Raw genomic sequence first — 20568 nt, 5'->3', positions numbered from 1 at the left:
TAGGTTATACTGATTTGATGTCTTCTTTTCTTTTCTTTTTTTAGACAGAGTCTCGCTCTGTCAGCCGGGCTGGAGTGAAGTGGTGGAACCTCCTCCACCTCCCAGGCTTAAGCGATTCTCAGGCCTCAGCCTCCTGGGCAGCTGGGACTATAGGCATGCGCCACTGCACTCAGCTCATTTTTGTATTTTTGGTAGAGACAGGGCTTTGCTTTGTTGGCCAGGCTTGTCTTGAACTCTTGGCCCCAAATGATTGGCCCACTTTGGCCTCCCAAAGTGCTGAGATTACAGTTGTGAGCCACCATGCTTGGCCTTTCTTTTCTAATATAGACATTTTTTTTTTTTCTGAGACGAAGTCTGGCTCTGTCGCCCAGTCTGGAGTGCAGTGGCCGGATCTCAGCTCACTGCAAGCTCCGCCTCCCGAGTTTACGCCATTCTCCTGCCTCAGCCTCCCAAGTAGCTGGGACTACAGGCGCCCACCACCTCGCCTGGCTAGTTTTTTGTTTTTTTAGTAGAGAGGAGGTTTCACCATGTTAGCCAGGATGGTCTCAATCTCCTGACCTCGTGATCCGCCCGTCTTGGCCTCCCAAAGTGCTGGGATTACAGGCTTGAGCCACCGCGCCCGGCCGACATTTTGTTTTTGAGACGGAGTCTCGCTCTGTCACCCAGGCTGGAGTACAGTGGCGCGATCTCGGTTCACTGCAAGCTACGCCTCCCAGGTTCACACCATTCTCGTGCCTCAGCCTCCTGAGTAGCTGGGACTACAGGCGCCTGCCTCCGCGCCTGGCTAATTTTTTGCATTTTTAGTAGAGACGGGGTTTCACCGTGGTCTCGATCTCCTGACCTCGTGATCCGCCCGCCTCGGCCTCCCAAAGTGCTGGGATTACAGGCGTGAGCCATCGCATCCGGCCCCTAATATAGACATTTAAATACCTAAATATTTACACATAATATACATTTATGTATAAATATAAGCATTGATGTAGCTGCATCACATACTTTTTAGAAATTGTGCTTTCATTTTCATTCAGTTCAAAATATGTTTTAATTTTCCTTGTGATTTCTTTTTTGATCCAAGGATTATTTAAAGCCTGTTGTTCAATTTCTAAATAATGTGGATTCCCATGTTTCCTTTTGTAAAGTTTGAATTTAATTCCACTGTTGTTAACATATTTTAGGGCCGGGCGTGGTGGCTCACGCCTGTAATCCCAACATTTTGGGAGGTGGAGGCCAGCAGATCATCTGAGGTCAGGAGTTTGAGACCAGCCTGATCAACAAGGAGAAACCCCGTCGCTACTAAAAATACGAAATTAGCCAGGCGTGGTGGCACCTGCCTGTAATCCAAGCTACTTGAGAGGCTGAGGCAGGAGAATCGCTTGAACGTGGGAGGCGGAGGTTGCAGTGAGCCGAGATGGCACCATTGCACTCCAGCCTGGGCAACAAGAGCGAAACTCCGTCTGAAAAAAAAAGGCCGGGCACGTTGGCTGACGCCTGTAATCTCAGCACTTTGGGAGGCTGAGGCAGGCAGATCATGAGGTCAGCAGATTGAGACCATCCTGCCTACCACGGTGAAACCCCAACTCTACTAAAAATACAAAAAATTAGCCAGGCGCGGTGGCAGGCGCCTGTAGTCCCGCTACTCGGGAGGCTGAGGCAGGAGAATGGTGTGAACCCGGGAGGCGGAGCTTGCAGTGAACCAAGATCACGCCACTGCTCTCCAGCCTGGGCAACAGAGCGAGACTCTGTCTCCAAAAAAAAAATATATATATATATATAGAGAGAGAGAGAGAGAGAGAGAATGATTTCGGTCCTTCTTCATTTACTTATGTGATTTTATATTTAATTTTTGCATGACCTTCCAGTGAACCTTTTTCATTTATTCTATTTTTTCTATTTCGTTTATTCTACCTACCTATCTTTTGAGACAGAATCTTGCTCTGTCGCCCACACTGGAGTGCAGTGCCATAATCATGGCTCACTGCAGCCTCAACCTTCTGGCCTCAAGTGATCCTTCTGCCTCAGCCTCCCAAGTCGTTGGGCCTACAGTTGCACGCCACCACACCCAGCTAATTTTTACTATTTTTGTAGAAACGGGGTTTTGCTATGTTGCCCAGGCTGGTCTGGAACTCCTGGGCTCAAGCAGTGCCCCCGTCTTGGCCTCCCAAAGTGCTAAGATCACAGGTGTGAGCCATCATGCCCAGCCCTTTTTCATGTATTGAGTTTTGTTTTCTGTTCAAGCTTAGGGGGTCAGCAAATTTTTTTTTTTTTTTTTTTTTTTTTTAAGGATAGGATGTATTTTATGCTTTGCAAGCTACACACAGTCTCTGTTGCATACTCTTGGTTTTTGTTCTTATTGTTTAGAAACCATTCTTAGTTCACATACCATACAAAAACAGGCCACAGGCAAGATTGGCCCGTGGGCCATCATAGTTTATTAATCCCTGGCCTAACATTAAGTCTTTCCTGGATGAATGTTCCTTGCACACTCATAAAGAACATGTATTTTGCTGTTATTGGGTAAAGTGTTCTATAAATATCAGTTGGGCCAAGTTGATTGATAGTGCTATTCAGGCCTTCTATATCTTTGCCAATTTTCTGTCTAATTGTTTTCTCCATTATTGAGAGTGCAGTATTGAAATTTCAAACTGTTTCTGTTGTCTGTTTCTCCCTTTAATTCTGTCAGTATTTTCTTCATGTATTTTGGGGCTCTGTTGTTAGTTGTGCATTTGTTTATAATTGTAATATCTTCCTGATGAATAAACTTTTTTTATCATTATAAAATGTGCCCCTTTTTTGTCTTAAACTCTTAAAAAAAAAAATAGAGACAGAGTTTTGCCATATTGCCTAGGCTGGTCTCAAACTCCAGGGCTCAAGCGATCTACCTGACTCGGTCTCTCAGAGTGTTGGAATTACAGGCATGAGCCACTGCATCTGGCTTTAAACTCTATTTTGCCTGATATTAATATGGCCACTCTAGCTTGCATACTGTTTGCTTGGTATATCTTTTTTTTTTTTTTTTTTTTTGGAGATGAAGTCTCTGTCACCCAGACTGGAGTGCAGTGGCACAATCTTGGCTCAGTGCAACCTCCACCTCCTGGGTTCTCCTCCCTTGGCCTCCCAGGTAGCTGGAATTACAGGTGCCCACCACCACATTTGGCTAATTTTTGTATTTTTAGTAGAAATGGGGTTTCACCATGTTGGTCAGGCTGGTCTCAAACTCCTGACCTCGGGTGATGTGCCCGCCTCAGCCTCCCAAAGTGCTGCAATTAAAGGCGTGAGCCACGGTGCCCGGCTATCTTTTTTCATCATTAGACTTTGAACCTATCCATCTTGAATCTAAAATGTTTCTCTTGTGGACAGCGTATGGTTGGATCTTTTAAAATTCAGTCTGACAATCTTTGCCTTTTGATTAGAATATTTTAATATACATGCATTTAATGTAATTATTATTATGGTTAGAATTATGCCTGCCATTTTGCTGTTTGTTTTCTATATGTCTCATTTATTTTGGTGGGGAGGGGAGGACAGGGTCTTGCTCTGTCAGAGTCTGAAGTCCAGTGGCATGATCATGGCTCACTGCAGCCTCAAACTCCTGGGCCCGAGCTGTCCTCCCCTCTCAGCCTACCAAGTAGCTGAGACTACAGGTGTATGCCACCACACTTTGGCTGATTTTTTTAATTTTTAGTGGAGACAGGGTCTTGCTATGTTGCCTAGGCTGGTCTTGAACTCTTGAGCTCAAGTGATCCTCCCGCCTTGGCCTCTCAAGGTGCAGGGATTACAGGTGTGAGTCAAACCCTTTTTGTTATTTTGTTTCTTTTTTACTGCCTTCTTTTGTGTTAAATAATATTTTCTATTGAACCACTTCAATTTCTTTGTGGTTTTTTAAATTTTTTTTTTTTAAGTTATTTTCTTAGGCTGGACTCAGTGACTAATGCCTGTAATCCCAGTACTTTGGGAGGCCAAGGAGGAAGGATCACTTGAGGCCAGGAGTTTCAGACCAGTCTGGGCAACATAGCAAGACCCCATCTCTTTACCAGAAAGAAAAAAAGAATTAGCAGAGTGTGGTGGCACACACCTGTAGTCCTAGTCCTAGCTGCTCAGTAGGATTACATCTTTTTTTTTTTTTTTTTTTGAGACAGGGTTTTACTCCTGTTGCCCAGGCTGGAGTGCAACGGTGTGACCTGGGCTCACTGCAACCTCTGCCTCCCAAGCTCAATCGATTCTCCTGCCTTAGCCTCCCGAGTAGCTGGGACTAAAGGTGCATGCCACCGCACCTGGCTAAATTTTTGTACTTTTTGGTCTCATACTCCTGAGCTCAAGCAGTCTGCCTGCTTTGGCCTCTGAAAATGCTGGGATTACAGGTATGAGCCACCGTTCCTGGCCACATCCTTATGTATTACTATAAGCCAAACACTGGTTTATAATTATTGCTTTATGTAATTGTCTTTTAAATTAGTTGAGAGAAGAAAAGAGAAAAAATACTTATATTAACTTTTATGTATATCTTTATGAGTATACTTAATTTCTTCATGTGGATTTCAGTGGTACCATGTTCTTTTAGCCTGAAGCAGTTCTTTAATATTTCTTTTGGGCAGGTCAGCTGGCAGCAGATTTCCTCAGTCTTTGGTTTTCTGGGAATATCTTTATTTCACCTTTATTTTGAAGGATAGTTTTGCTGGATACAGAATTCTTGGTTGATAGGTTTTTTTCTCCTGTTGGTACTTTGAATATGTCATCCCACTGACTTCTGACCTCCTTGGTTTCTAATGAGTCATTTTTCCCTTGCTGCTTTAAAGATTTTTTGTTTCACTTTTGACAGTTTGATTATGATATGTTTGGGTGTAGATCTCTTTATGTTTTTCCTAGTTGAAGTTTGAGCTTCCTAGATGTGTTGACCAGTGTTTTTCATCAAATTTGGGAAGTTTTTGACCATTATTTCTTCAAGTATTTTTTCTGTTCCTTTCCTCTCTTATATGCTTGAACAATTTTAATATAGGGTGGTGTCAGAGTTCAGTTTATATTTTATAAAGCAGGGGAGAACAGGTAAGGAGGATGAGTTAAAAAAAAGGTTATTAGTTGACAAAAATACTAGTGGAACCAGATGGAAGAAATAAATGTCCTCCAGGTTTCTGGGTGGCTTGTATAATGGATGATGCAGGTAAATTAAAGTGAGAAAAGACTGAAGAATGGGATAGGGTGACAAATTATATAACAGTCTTAGGTTTACTTGATTTTCTGTGTAGGTCTGTATTTTACTTATTTTGTTTTACTGTTGATTTCACCATTCTTAATAGATCATAATTTCATCCCAAATTGATGCAGTGGCTTGATTTCAATTCTTACTATTTTAAAGTCATAGTCAAATGGCACTTAATAACTACATGCATATGATGTGAATAATTAACTGTGGCATAGAAGCATAAAAAAGGTATTTAGTACAAATGAGTTGAATGAATGAATGTGTTTCTTTTTTTTTTTTTTTTTGAGATGGAGTCTCGCTCTGTCGCCCAGGCTGGAGTGCAGTGGCCGGATCTCAGCTCACTGCAAGCTTCGCCTCCCGAGTTTACGCCATTCTCCTGCCTCAGCCTCCCGAGTAGCTGGGACTACAGGCACCCGCCACTGCGCCCGGCTAGTTTTTTGTATTTTTTAGTAGAGACGGGGTTTCACCATGTTAGCCAGGATAGTCTCAATCTCCTGACCTCATGATCCGCCCGTCTCGGCCTCCCAAAGTGCTGGGATTACAGGCTTGAGCCACTGCGCTCAGCCATGAATGTTTTTCTTGGAATCATAAGACATTACCCTGTCTCAGGCTTTTTTAAAAAATAGCTTTATTGGTATATAATTAACATACCATACAATTCATTCACTGAAAGTAGACAGTTTTAAGATGATATTTACAGCACAACCATCACCATAATATTTTTGTTTGTTTGAGACAGTCTCAGTCTGTCACCCAGGCTGGAGTGCAGTAGGGTGATTGCAGCTCACTGCAACCTCTGCCTCCTAGGTTCAAGCGACTCTCGTGCCTCAGCCTCCTGAGTAGCTGGGATCACAGGAATGTGCCACCACACCTGGCTAATTTTTGTATTTTTAGTAGAGACGGTGTTTGGCCTTGTTGGCCAGGCTGGCCTCAAACTTCTAGTCTCAAGAGATCTGTCCACCTTTGCCTCCCAAAGTGCTAGCAGCCCTAGCGAATAATCTAATTGTGGAATATTCTGTTCCCCCAATAAAAGAAACCCCCCAAAAGAAATCCCTGTTAGCACTCCTTTCCTCCCCTCAACTCCTATCCCTAGGCAACCACTAATCTACTTCCTGTCTCTATAAATTTGCCTATTCTGGACATTGGAATCATGCAATATGTGACTAGTTTCTTTTACATAGCATAATGTTTTCAAGGTGCATTCTTATAGCATATAACAGTACTTCATTTCTTCTTATTGCCAAATAATATTCCACTGTGTGTTATATCATTTTATATATTCATTGGTCAGTTGAACATTTTAGATTGTTCCCACTTTAGATTGTTCCCACTTTTTGGCTCTTATGAATGAATAATGCTACTAGGAACAGTCATGTACAAATTTTTATGTGGACCTGTGTTTTCCTATCTCTTGGGTATATACCAAAGACTGGAAATTATGGGAAATCTGGTTTAACTTTTTGAGGAATCACCAGACTATTTTCCAAAATGGCTACACCATTTTACATTTCTATTACTGTAATATCAGGGTATCAGGGTTTCAATTTCTCCATATACTTATCAATACTTGTTACTGTGTTGTTAATTCTAGCCGTCCTTGTAGGTATGAAGTGGTACATCATTGTGGTTTTGATTCACATTTCCACTAGGGAGATTGTGCATTTTTCCATGTGCTTATTATCCACTTGTATATATCTTATTGATAAATGTCAATTTAGATCTTTTGCCTATTTTTTAGTTGGGTTTTTTTAACGAAATTTTTAGAGTTTTTATACCAATTTATATGAGTCTGGATACAAGTGTTTTATTAGATACATGATTTACAAATAGTCTCCCATTCTGTATGTTATTTTTTTCATTTTCTTACTAGTATCATTTGAAATACAAGAGTTTTAAATTTTTTGTCACCTAGTTTATCTATTTTTTCTTTTGTTGCTTATGCTTTGGTCTCATTATCTAAGAAACCGTTGTCTAACCAGAGGTCATGAAGATTTACTCTGTGTTTTCTTTTAAGAGTTTTATAGTTTTACCTCTTAAATGTGGGACTATGATCAATTTTGGTTAATTTTTATGTATGGTGTGAGGAAAGGGGATCCAACTTTATACTTTTGATGATAGAGATCCAATTGTCCCATCACCATATGTTGAAAAGACTCTTCTTTCCCCCATTGAATTGTCTTTGCAACCTTCTCCAAGATTAACAGACCTAAATCTATGGTTTTATTTCTGGACTGTCAGTTCAGTTCCTTTGATGTATGTGTCTGTCCTTATGCTAGTGTCACATGGTCTTGATTATCTTAGGTTTGAAGTAAGTTTTAAACTCAGAAAGTGTTTAGTCCTCCATGTTTTATTCTTTTTTTTTTTTCCCCAGATGGAGTCTTGCTCTGTTGCCCAGGCTGGAGTGCAGTGACACAATCTCGGCTCACTGCAGCCTCGGTTCAAGTGATTCTCCTGCCTCAGCCTCCCAAGTAGCTGGGATTACCACCACCACGCCTGGCTAATTTTTGTATTTTTAGCAGAGACGAGGTTTCACCATGTTGGCCAGGCTGGTCTCAAACTCCTGACCTTGTGATCCGCTTGCCTTGGCCTCCCAAAGTGCTGGGATTACAGGTGTGAGCCACTGTGCCCGGCCTGTTCTTTTTCAATATTGTTTTGGCTATTCTGGGTCCTTTGTCTTTCTGTATGAATTTTTTTTTTTTTTTTGAGACAGTCTCTGTCACCCAGGGTGGAGTGCAGTAGCGCAGTCTTGGCTCACTCACTACAACCTCAGCCTCCAAGAGTCAAGTGCTTCTCATGCTTCAGCCTCCTGAGTAGCTGGGAGGAGTGTGCATGACCACACCTGGCTAATTTGTTGTTTGTTTGTTTGTCTGGAGACAGAGTGTCACTCTGTCGCCCAGGCTGGAGTACAGTGGTGCGATCTCAGCTTACTGCAGCCTCCGCCTCCCAGGTTCAAGCAATTCTCCTGCCTCAGTCTCCTGACTAGCTGAGATTACAGGCATGCACAACCATGCTCGGCTAATTTTTGTATTTTTAGTAGAAACAGTTTCACTATGTTGACCAGGCTTTCTCGAACTCCTGACCTCAGGTGATCTGCCTGCCTTGGCCTCCCAAAGTGCTGGGATTACAGGCGTGAGCCACCACACCCAGCCTAATTTTTGTATTTTTAGTAGAGATGGGATTTTGTCATGTTGGCCAGGCTGGTCTCTAACTCCTGGCCTCAAGTGATCTGCCTGCCTCATGTCTCCCAAAGTGCTGAGATTACAGTCGTGTGCCACTGTGCCTGATCTGTTCATCCAAATTTGAATCTCCCACTTATACAGCTACTTTAATTGGAATCAAAACTAAGATGCATGTGATACCATGCCAGTTAAAAAGTTTAAATTTGAGGCTGGGTGTAGTCACTTATGCTTATAATCCTAGCACTTTGGGAGGCTGAGGCAGGTGGATCACTTGAGCCCAGGAATTCAAAACCAGCCTGGGCAACATGGTGAAACCCTGTCTCTACAAAAAATACAAAAATTACCCAAGTGTGGTGGCGGGAGCCTGTAGTCCTAGCTACTAGGGAGGCTGAAATAGGAGGATCACCTGATCCTGGGAGGTTGAGGCTATGGTGAGCCATGATCATGCCACTGCACTCCAGCTTGAGTGACAGAGTGAGAATCTGTCTCAAAGAAAAAAAAAAGTTTAAATTTGAAATAGGTGGCTCTTGATTCACAAATATTAATACAAATGTCTTTGCAAAAGGATTGGATTTATAATAGTTTTACTTATAAGGAATAATCCTTCCATGTTGTAACTTTTGTGTGTGTAATTCTTTTAAGAATATTTGCCTTCTTAGCCTACCATATATGTTGAGATTGCAAATGATGAAGAAATTATATTGAGTATAAAGGAAATGTTAATATTATTTTGCCTTATTTATTTAGCGGAAGATCCATCCAAAAGCTATGTGAAATTACGAGACTTTGTGCTTGTGAAGCTTTGTCAAGATTTGCCCTGTTTTTCCCGGGAAAAATTAATGCAAGGATTCAATGAAGATATGGCAATAGAGGCACAACAGAAGTTCAAAATAAATAAGGTATTTTTATTCTGTAGGAGGAAAACAGATTTAAATTACAAACAAATTTTTAAAGTGTATACCTTAACTAAAATATTATAAGGACATTAAGAATACATGTGTGGGAACCAGCAATGGTTAACAGTACAGCTTTGAAGCCAAATTGCCTGAGTTCAAATCTAGCTCCAACACTTGCTCTGTGATTTATGGCAATTTAATTTACCTCCTTGTGCCTCAATTTCCTCATTAATAAAATGGGAAGATAATAGGTGTTATTGCTATATTAAGCATAACAAGCAGAGGAAAGATGGATAATAGGATCTTATTTTTGCTCTCTCAAGTAGTTGTACCCCTGGAGACATTACTGATGGGAAGAAGGGTTGAAGTAAAACATGTATTTCATTTTATATACTTTTATATATTTATTTAAATTTTAAAGTGGTAAATGTCTTAAGATAGGTACAGAAAAAATAATATGAAAGTTCAGAGAAGGGAGTTTATTACATTTATGTAAGCAAGAAAATCAGTAGTTATTTCATAGAAAGGATGGCATTTGATATAAACCTTGAAGAATGAGTAGGATTTAGATTATGAAAGTATGTGGGATGGGCTGGGTGCGGTGGCTCACGCCTGTAAATCCCAGCACTTTGGGAGGCCAAGGTGGACAGATCATGAGGTCAGGACATCGAGACCATCCTGGCTAACACAGTGAAACCCCGTCTCTACTAAAAATACAAAAAAGCCGGTCATGGTGGCATGCGCCTGTAGTCCCACTTACTCAGGAGGCTGAGGCAGGAGAATTGCTTGAACCCGGGAGGCGGAGGTTGCAGTGAGCCGAGATGGTGCCACTGCACTCCAGCCTGAGCGTCCGAGTGAGACTCCATCTCAAAAAAACAAAAAAAAAAGAAATTTGTTTAGGCCAGGCAGGGTGGCTCACGCCTATAATCCCCGCACTTTGAGGCCAAGGCAGATGGATCACGAAGTCAGGAGTTTGAGACCAGCCTGTCCAATATGGTGAAACCCTGTCTCTACTAAAAATACAAAAATTAATTTGTGGTGGCGCATGCCTGTAATTCCAGCTATTCAGGAGGCTGAGGCAGAAGAATCGCTTGAACCCGGGAGGCGGACGTTGCAGTGAGCCGAGATCATGCCACTGCACTCTAGCCTGAGCAACAGAGACAGACTCCATCTTTAAAAAAAAAAAATTTGTTTAATAGCTCAACTTTTAAAAGAAAGGGTGTATGAATATATATATATATTTTAATGGTGCTTTCTTTGAAAAGGAATTCAAACTCCCTACCTAGGGCACAGAGTCCATGATAATCTGGACCCTGCCTACCTTGCTAGCTTCAAGCCTGTTACTACTTTGCCACATGCTCTGGCTTTACTGATCTTCTGGCCATTTCCCAACTCTGCCACATCCTTCCTTCTGTATTCCTTTACATATTCTATTCTCTTTACCTGAAATACTCCCTTTTCCTATTTGCCTGGCCAGATAGTACTCATTTTTCCAGGCTCAACTCAGGTTCCCTTCCAGAAAGTCAGAAAATACTATCTTCCCAACCTACCCATACCCTAACTCCCTGCCCAAATAAATATACAAGTGAAACAACACCAACAGAAAAACTGTGGTTCTCCTTTGGCTTCAGTGCTACCGAAAACTTCCTGATTCTTCTGATATTTCCTTGATACTATTTGTCTTTTTTTTTCTTTTTCTTTTTTTTCTTTTTTTTTTTTTTTTTTTTTTTTTTGAGACAGGGTCTCTTGCTCTGTCATCTGAGGTGGAGTACAGTGGTGTAATCACGGCTCACTGCAGCCTTAACCTCCTGGGCTCAAATGACTCTCCCACCTGAGCCTCCCGAGTAGTTGGGACTACAGGGGTACGCCACCACACCTGGCTAATTTTTGTAGAGACAGGGTTCCTACAGGCTGTTCTCAAACTGCTAGGCTCAAGCGATCTGCCCACCGTGGCCTCCCAAAATGCTGGGACTACAGGCATGAGCCACCATGTCCAGCCCTATCTGCTTTTTAACTGTCACTGTACTACCAGGTTTCTGACTTTTCTCCTTTTATCACTGTATATGCTTTCTTCAGGTGACCTTAACCAACCTTATGGTTTTAACTCTTACCTATATACTGACATTGCTTAAATCCTTGCCCTTAGACTAGAATTTTCTTCAGATTTTCTATTTTCTGCTGCCTCCCATCTCTCTCCTAGGCTGTGAAAACTCACATTTTTTGCATCCTTCTCTAAGTCAGTTTTTCCTCTCATATGTTTCTAGAGTCCTTGTCCCCTTGGTCTTCTTACTTGTGCTGTTCCAGTTCATGCCCTCATGGTTTTTTATCTGATGTAATAACTCAGCTTCTTGATTGGTCTCTCTGTACTTCTTTTTGCTACCATTTCTACGTAGCTGAAAGAGTGACTTATTTAAAACTCAAAATTTGTGCATGTTGCTTACTCTCCTATTTAAAATCTGTCACCAAGGCTGGGGCAGTAGCTTACGCCAGTAATTCTAATACTTTGGGAGGCTGAGGCAGGAGGATTGCTTGAAGCTGGGAGTCGAAGACCAGCCTGGGCAACAAAGTGAGATCCCATTTCTACAAAAAAAAAAAAAATAGCCGGGTGTGGTGGCATATGCCTATGGTCCCAGCTGCTCAGGAGGCTGAGGTGGGAGGATGGCTTGAATCTAGGAGGTTGAGGCTGCAGTGAACTATGAACGTGCCACATTAAATTATCCATACCACAATCATTTGTGTTACCCACTAGACTGCTTGAGGGCAACTACTTTTATTGCCTTTCCTCTGGTATCTAGCACAATTCCTTGCTCATGGCAGATATTAAATATATCCTGTGTTCTTTTTTTTTACTTTGAAAATGTATCCTGTGTATATGTATATTTTTTTACTTCGAAAATATATCCTGTGTCATTATTTTTACTTTGAAAATGTTCACATTTTCTTTTGTTTCATTCTAGCAACATGCTAGAAGGGTTTATGAAATTCTTCGACTACTAGTAACTGACATGAGTGATGCTGAACAATACAGAAGCTATAGACTGGATATTAAAAGAAGACTAATTAGCCCATATAAGGTAGGACTTTCAAGAATCTTAAACACTGTATTCTTTTCACTGTTTAAAACAGAAGAAAAGCTACCAAATGCCAATGTATGAGAGTCCAAGTCATTTTGTAAAATTAACTTTTACAAAAGTAGAAATATTCTTCCAGTTATTTATAAAAATTCTCACTCATGGCCAGGCGTGGTGGCCCACACCTGTGATCCCAGCACTTTGGGAGGCCAAGGCAGGTGGATCGCTTGGGCCCAGGAGTTCTAGAACAGTATATCCAAAACATGAAAGCTTCATATTTTTTTGCATAATGCCACCCAACCAGGAATCTTGGAGTTATTCTTCATTCTTCCTTCCTCATATCACCCACTATTTTCTCCCCTAAATCTGCCCTGTCCTCTCCGTCTCTGCTGCTGCTGACTTGATCTAGGCTTTCATCAACTCTGGCTTCAACTACTGCAGTAGCTGCCCAGTCCTCCAGTCCCATCCTAAACATCTCTGACACAGTATTGTTTTGACACAGTGTCCTGCATAAAAGTTGTTACCAGCTCCCTGTTGCAAACTCCTCAGCATAGCGGTATCAGTTAAACAGGGAGGGTTTAGTATGATAATGTATGTCTGGAACTTAATAAAGACTCAAATTCTCATTAATATATTTTTAAAGTATAACAGTTTCCCATTTGTGTTTCTGAAACATTTCTAACAGTTAATGTTAAAATTAGCATGTGGCCCACAAGTACTTCACTGGGTGGAATTTAAAATGTAATTAATTAATGATTGAATAGTAAAATGAAGAATAATAGCACTTAATCTCAGTTGTCTTTCTTTAGCTAATGTCTTGTATTTATTAAACAAATATTTGAGTGTCTATACTGCCCAGAGTTCTTTAAAGTTTTGGAGGGGCTGCTAGTCACATGTCTATATTTACCATCATTGGACACAAATACCAGGTCTTCTTGTTAACTCTTTTTAGAGAGTTTGCAATTCATGGTTAACATTACATTTAAGCTTCCTTTAAAAAAAAAAAACACAGGGACAAGTTTGGGCGTATTCATAGTATTCTTCGTTTTAACATTGGAGACTTAAAATTGTAAGACTATAAGGAAATATATTTGCTTTCTTAATCTAACAAATAATTGTTTGTCACTTAGAAAAAGCAGAGAGATCTTGCTAAGATGAGAAAATGTCTCAGACCAGAAGAACTGACAAACCAGATGAACCAAATAGAAATAAGCATGCAACATGAACAGCTGGAAGAGAGTTTTCAGGAACTAGTGGAAGATTACCGGCGTGTTATTGAGCGACTCGCTCAAGAGTAAAGATTATACTGTTCCGTACAGGAAGCTTGCAAATTTTCTGTACAATGTGCTGTGAAAAATCTGATGACTTTAATTTTAAAATCTTGTGACATTTTGCTTATACTAAAAGTTATCTATCTTTAGTTGAATATTTTCTTTTGCAGAGATTGTATATTTTAAAATACTGTTTAGAGTTTATGAGCATATATTGCATTTAAAAAAAGATATAGCTTCTGAAATACTACTGCAATTGCTTCCCTTCTTAAACAGTATAATAAATGCTTAGTTGTGATATGTTAATGTGTGATATGATTCTTAAATAGTTACAATAAACCTCATTCTTAAATATTTATCATTCCTTCCACACTTTGCTTCTAAGATTTTACATCTGACACCTTTAAAACATTTCTTTAAGGTTATCCTGGTAATTTTATTTTTTCAATATGATTTTTCTTTCTTTTTTAACTTTCAGGTTCAGGGATACATGTGGAAGTTTGTTACATAGGTAAACTAGTGTCCCGGGGGTTTCTTATACAGATTATTTCAACACCCAGGTACTAAGCCTAGTATCCAATAGTTAATTTTTCTGCTCTTCTCCCAACCTCCACCTTCAAGTAGGCCCCAGTGTCTGTTGTTCCCTTCTTTGTGTCCATGTGTTCTCATCATTTACTCCCACTTGTTAAGTAAGAACATACAGTATTTGGTTTTCTGTGCCTGTGTTAGTTTGCTAAGGATAATGGCTTCCAGCTGCATCCATGTCCTGGCAAAATACATGATCCTGTTCTTTTTTATGACTGCATAGTATTCTGTGGTGTGTATATACCACATTTTCTTTATCCAGTCTGTCACTGATGGACATTTAGGTTGATTCCATGTCTTTGCTACTGTGAATAGTGCTGCAGTGAATGTTTGCATGCATGTGTCTTTATGGTAGAATGATTGATATTCCTCTGAGTATATACCTACTAATGGGATTGCTGGGTCAAATGGTAGTTCTGTTTTTAGCTCTTTGAGGAATTGCCACACTGCTTTCCACAGTGGTTGGACTAATTTATACTCCCACCAACGGTTTATAATATAGTGTTCCCTTTTCTCCACTACCTTGCCGGCATCTGTTATTTTTTTACTTTAATAACAGCCATTCTGACTGGTGTAAGATGGTATCTCATTGTGGTTTTAATTTACATTTCTCTAATGATCAGTGGTGTTGGGCTTTTATTCATATGCTTCTTGGCTACATGTATGTCTTCTTTGAAAAGTGTCTGTCCATGTCTCTTTTTAATGGGGTTGTTTGGTTTTTTCCTTGTAAATTTGTTTAAGTTCTTACTGATTTTTCATAATAGGAAATGTTATTAGTATAGGTTTTATTTTGTTTTAAATAAAATCCTATTAACTGTTCTGGAAGGCAGTTAAGAGAAGGAAATCAAACTAGATACAGCCTAAAAGCTAAAATTTTGGCATCAAATATTATTTGAAGATAACTTAGAAGTTAGCATAAACATTCTATAAGTAAAAATATAGGAAGATACAAATCAGTGTATAAAAATCCAATTTACACATCATTATTAAAATATGTCTTGTGTAAAATGAAATGCCCATCTATTAGGATTTGCTGTAAGGTTACCAAGGTATTGAAATACAGCAAGAAAAAATAATGACAAACTGCTTAATATAGTTTTGTTTTTAATGAAGTAGAGTATAAATAGCTGGAAACAGAATCATTCAAAGTAAAAATTTATAATGTGTGCTAGTAAACCAGTTATTATATAACAAAAGCAGGATGTAAGTTGAAATTTACTTTTAAAAATCTGATTTGATGGATGCTTGGGGCAAAATCCCAAGTTGGACAGGCATTGTCTTGTCCTTTGATCAATTTCCATCAGTAAAATCTGTCAGAGAAGTAAAGTAACTGGTAGCCTCTGGACACAAAATAGCTGTGACCAGCAGCATACCAACAGTACCACTATTCTCTTAAAATGAGGGAGCTATAAAAGTTTCAAACCGTCTCATCTTAGAAGCCTGTATACAGATAAAACTTGTTGACTTCTGAGAGATTATATCTGTGTACATAATTTGCTACAGATAAAATGAACTAGTTCAGTTAAAATCCTTTCTGAAATGAAAGGAATTTGTCTTTCATCTAAATTGGTTAATTTTTAATTTTGTTATCGACAGTTTACAATTGATACTTAAAGATGAGCTCTGAGGAAAGCATCAATACCATCTAAACCAATTATCTTTCAAGTTTTTTTTGTATAAAAAACAGAAAGAAAATGTGATGCTGATTTTCCTGTTCTTTTGTTTATTTGTTTTGAGATGAAGTCTCTGCTGCCTAGGCTAGAATGCAGCTCACTGCAACCTCTGCCTCCCGGGTTCAAGTAATTCTCCTGCCTCAGCCTCCTAAATAGCTGGGATTACAGGCCTGAGCCACCACACCCAGCTAATTTTTGTATTTTTAGTAGAGACAGGGTTTCACCATGTTAGCCAGGCTGGTCTCGAACTGCTGACCTCAAATTATCTGCCCTCCTTGGTCTCCCAAAGTGCTGGGATTACAGGCGTTGAGCCAACGTGCCCGGCTTCTTAATTTACTTTTTCCCTGTCCTCTACAAATTGCATTTTCTTTACATATATCTCCTTCTGAGCATCAGGTTTTTCATCTGTAAAACTGAGGTTGTACTAGAATCATCTCTAGGCTCACTCCTTCCCTGTTCTAGGTTCTGTGCTTGTCATTTTCATATCCTTTCTCCTTACCCTTATACTTTTATACTCAGATGTGGGTGTAGATGTGGTATATGTCTAAAATAAACACTTTTCTAAGTCACACAAGGATATTCATAGTTTATATGTGACATAGTTTGTGTGAGAAGGAAGGGAAAAAGGACTGTGTCCCTGATTGTCTCCAAATTGCTGGGGGCCCAGTTTGTTGTACTAGAGCCTTGTCTAGGCTGAAAATCTATCAGAGCTGATCGACTGCCATCTTTGCCTACTAGAGAAAAGCTGGCAGCAAAGCTACCAAGGCCATATTTGATAATAAGATTAGAATCATACACCTTAGAGGTCAACTGATTTAATTCCTTAAATTAGTTCTTAAGTTATTTTTCTTAGAATTTAAAAGGCAGTTTAACCATTAAATACTGATTTAATAAAGTACTCATGATTTCTTCCAAATAAAATTATTTTTGCATTTGTATATCTCTGTGTATATACTTGGAACATAGTAGTATATCTTTGTGCAGGTATATATTTGTATCTGTAAAATCATTGCCTGGGAAATTTAGTTAACTGAGTTAAAGGATAAGAATATGTCTATGGCTTCATTACATAAACATGCCATATTTTGCAGAATCGTTAAAATACTACCTGATGTGAATGTATATGCAATTTTAACAGAATTTCAATGACGTGGGATGTTTGTTGTTTCCATAGATACAATATCTTATTTACATTTATTTTACTGGGAAGGTTGAATTGTGTGTATGTGTGTAAAATCTTTTCCTTGATATGAATTATCTGTTTTTTAAAAAAAATATGTTTTGCAATCTACACTGTCAATTTATAAATGGACAATAAATCCAGAGGCCACACTACAAGTAAGTGGCAAAGCCAGGAATATACACTAGGCTCCTTACTTCTACTCCATCTCATCTTCCATCAAGTAGACCAGCCAAGTAAAGCATGCCAGCCCACTAGGCTGTTCCTAAGAGGGACTTTTAGAGGAGCAAGTATTAAGAAAAGTATGTTTGGCCAAGCACGGTGGCTAGTCCCTGTAATCCCAACACTTTAGGAGGCCAAAGTGGGAGATTGCTTCAGGCCAGTAGTTCAAGACCATCCTGGGCAACATAGCAAGCCCCCGTCTACAAAAAATTTTAAAATTAGGCTTGGTAGTGCATACCCGTGGTGGTGCAAGCCAGGCTACTTGGGAGGCTGAGGTGGGAGGATCGCTTGAGCTTAGGAGTTCAAGGTTGCAGTTAGCTATGTTCACACCACTGTACGCCAGCCTGGGTGACAGAGCCAGACCCTGTCTTCTAAAAAAAAAAAAAAAAAAAAAGCAAGAAAGCTGGACTTGGTGTGTCACATGCCTATAGTCCCAGCTACTTGGGAGGCTCAGGCAGGAGGATGGCTTGAGTCCAGGAGTTCAAGACTAGCCTAAGCAACATAGTGAGACCCCATCTCTAAAAATAAGAAAAAAGTAAAAAAACACAAAAAACCTTAAGAGTATGTTTGATAGCAATGACTGAAATTATCAATGCCTCTTGAAGTATGGCCTGAAGTTACTCATTTTCTCTCAACATTTAATCTTCAACTTTTCTGTGTTCCCATATGCCTTTACATTTCTATTAAAAATATTTCATTCTTGTCTTATGAGGTGTGGTGGAAGTATACAGTGCATTTAGTTTACTCACTGAGTTGGGCAGAGCTGTGTTTACGTATATATGATATTTCAATAGGAAGTATGCATATGGAAATAAAAAGCAACAGGGCATACAGTGAAAACTTCCTCTGCATTCCTCCAGAAACAACCAGTTACCAATATCTTGTGTATCTTTCAGAGATACATGCATAAGGGAGCATGTTTGTATATATACTTTTTATATACCATATGTATATGTGATGACCCACGTTTTCTAACTGCTTTTTTACTTTTATTTTGGAGATTATTTGAGCTATCTTGTTTAATGGCAGCATGGTATTCCATTGTGTAGATATATCATAAGTTACTCTACCAGTAACATATTTATGTTGTTCCCAATATTTTCCTTTACAAACAATGCTGCAATGCCTACTGTATATGTGCTATGCATACATATACAAGTATATCAGTAGATGAAAGTCCTAGAAGTCGTGGACATTAGTCTAACCTCACTCTTAAAGTGACTCTACTACCTTTACAACAGTTAAAATTATCACCATAAACTAAGGTTGTGGGAACTTTATAATGTCCCAATTTGAATAAATTCTGTGCAAACAGGAGCATATTGGACTTCTCCAACCATCTCTTTCATGGCCAGAAATTTGAATTACCTTTTTTTGTTGTTGTTAGAGACAGGGTCTCACTCTGTCACCCAGGCTGGAGTGCAGTGGCATGATCTCGGCTCACTGCATCCTCAGCCCCTCCAAGTAACTGGGACCACAGGCAAGTGCCACCACACCTGGCTAATTTTTATATATTTTTGTTGTTATTGGTAGAGACAAGGTTTCACCATGTTGCCCAGGCTGGTCTCCAACTCCTGAGCTCAAGCAATCCACCACCTCTGCCTCCCAAAATGTTGGGATTACAGGCGTGAGCCACTGTGCCTGGCCTTATCTTAAATGCACAATGATTTGAATGGTAGGCATATGCACCTTTCTGTTTATTCCTTTAGTCTTGGCTTAGCTCTTCTCAAACCTTTGCATCCTTACAAATCACTGTATTTCTGGGTGTCTCAGCTTCAGTCCTACTGACATTTTGGGCCAGATAATTTTTTCTTGTGTGAGGCTGACCTATGTATTGTGGGATGTTTAACAGCATCCCTGGCTTCTACCCACTAAAATGCCAGTAGTGCCACCCCCACCACTAGTTGTGACAACCAAATATGTTTCTAGACATGTCCTCTGGGGAACAAAATCATCCTTGGTTTAGAATCATTGTTCTCTGGGATTGAATATCCATCTACTTTAAGCACGATTTTTAAAAATAACGTAACATATACATAGTAAAAAAAATCAATGCAGTCATGGACTTTCTAAGTAAAAAAAAATTTAAAATTTATGAAAGTATTTGATGAGAAATAAACTATCCTCCCACACCGCCACCCAGTTCACTTGTTTACAATTATTTTTACCAGTTTCTCTTTTATCCCCCAGAATTATCAGTCTACAAACATCCATTTCTATTATAAACACAAATACTGATATACTACATGCAGTACTCTGAGTATCTTTTCCAGTTAATGCATATCTCTACCAGCACATGTTACTTCGGTTCTGAACACCTTAATGCTAAACAACGGTATAATATTCCATAGCTCGATGTCAATGTTTGACCCAATACTGTATTAAAGGACATTTAGGTTGTTTCCTATCTCCTACTACAAGCAATGCCACAGCGAATAGCCTTTTGTATACACCATTTTATATATGTGGGAGTGTATATGTAGGATGAATAGTGATGGAATATCTGAGTGAAAAGGTATGGACATTTTACATTTTGGTAGATTTTGCACATATTTGAGACAGAAGGAATTTTTTTTTTTTTTTTGAGACGGAGTTTTGCTCTGTCTCCCAGGCTGAAGTGCAGTGGTGCGATCTCGGCTCACTGCAAGCTCTGCCTCCCGGGTTCACGCCATTCTCCTGCCTCAGCCCCCTGAGTAGCTGGGACTACAGCCGTCCGCCACCACGCCTGGCTAATTTTTTGTATTTTTAGTAGAGGTGGGGTTTCACCATGTCAGCCAGGATGGTCTCGGTCTCCTGACCTTGTGATCTGCCCGCCTCGGCCTCCCAAAGTGCTGGGATTACAGGCGTGTGCCACAGCGCCCAGCCAACAGAAGGAAAATTACGGACACAATTGGTAAGGAATTTTGTTAATTTTCAGAGTTGTAATAATGGTACTGTCATTATGCAGGACAATGTCTTTATTCCTGAGAGTCATATGCCTTAGCATTTAGGAGCAAAGGGTCATGACATTTGTAGCTTACATTCAAATGGTCCAGAAAAATATGTTTGTGTATGTGGGGCGTGTATGTGTGTGTATATATACATATAAAGCAAATGTGACAAAGTTCGTAAAAGTGTCGAATATAGGTGGAATTAAATACAGGTGTTCTCTGTATGGTTCTTTCAACCTGTATGACTGATTGATTGACCGACAAGGTCCTTGTCTGTTACCCAGGCTGGATTGCGGAGGTGCAATCTTGGCTCACTGCAATCTCCACCTCCTGGGCTCAAACGATCCTCCCACCTCAGCCTCCC

The 20568-nt window shown here is 39.8% G+C and overlaps 2 protein-coding genes across 4 annotated transcripts in view; one reads left to right on the top strand and one right to left on the bottom strand.

The window, feature by feature from the left end:
- The window catches only part of HAT1 (histone acetyltransferase 1), a 68518-nt gene extending 54598 nt beyond the window's left edge, over nt 1-13920 (top strand). For all 3 annotated transcript variants that reach the window (XM_050751351.1, XM_050751350.1, XM_050751352.1), the window contains exons 9-11: nt 9124-9275; nt 12230-12346; nt 13474-13920. In XM_050751351.1, coding sequence (XP_050607308.1) covers nt 9124-9275; nt 12230-12346; nt 13474-13641 — 437 coding nt within the window. In that variant the 3' untranslated portion in view covers nt 13642-13920. The remainder of the gene's footprint in view (nt 1-9123; nt 9276-12229; nt 12347-13473) is intronic.
- Nucleotides 1-20568, bottom strand: part of SLC25A12 (solute carrier family 25 member 12) — a 671031-nt gene that overhangs the window by 200143 nt on the left and 450320 nt on the right. The gene's annotated exons all lie outside the window — the stretch shown is intronic.

The sequence above is a fragment of the Macaca thibetana genome, chromosome 12 (genome assembly GCF_024542745.1).
Source record: "Macaca thibetana thibetana isolate TM-01 chromosome 12, ASM2454274v1, whole genome shotgun sequence".
Classification (NCBI taxonomy): domain Eukaryota; kingdom Metazoa; phylum Chordata; class Mammalia; order Primates; family Cercopithecidae; genus Macaca; species Macaca thibetana.
This window is presented reverse-complemented; position numbering and strand designations above follow the sequence as displayed.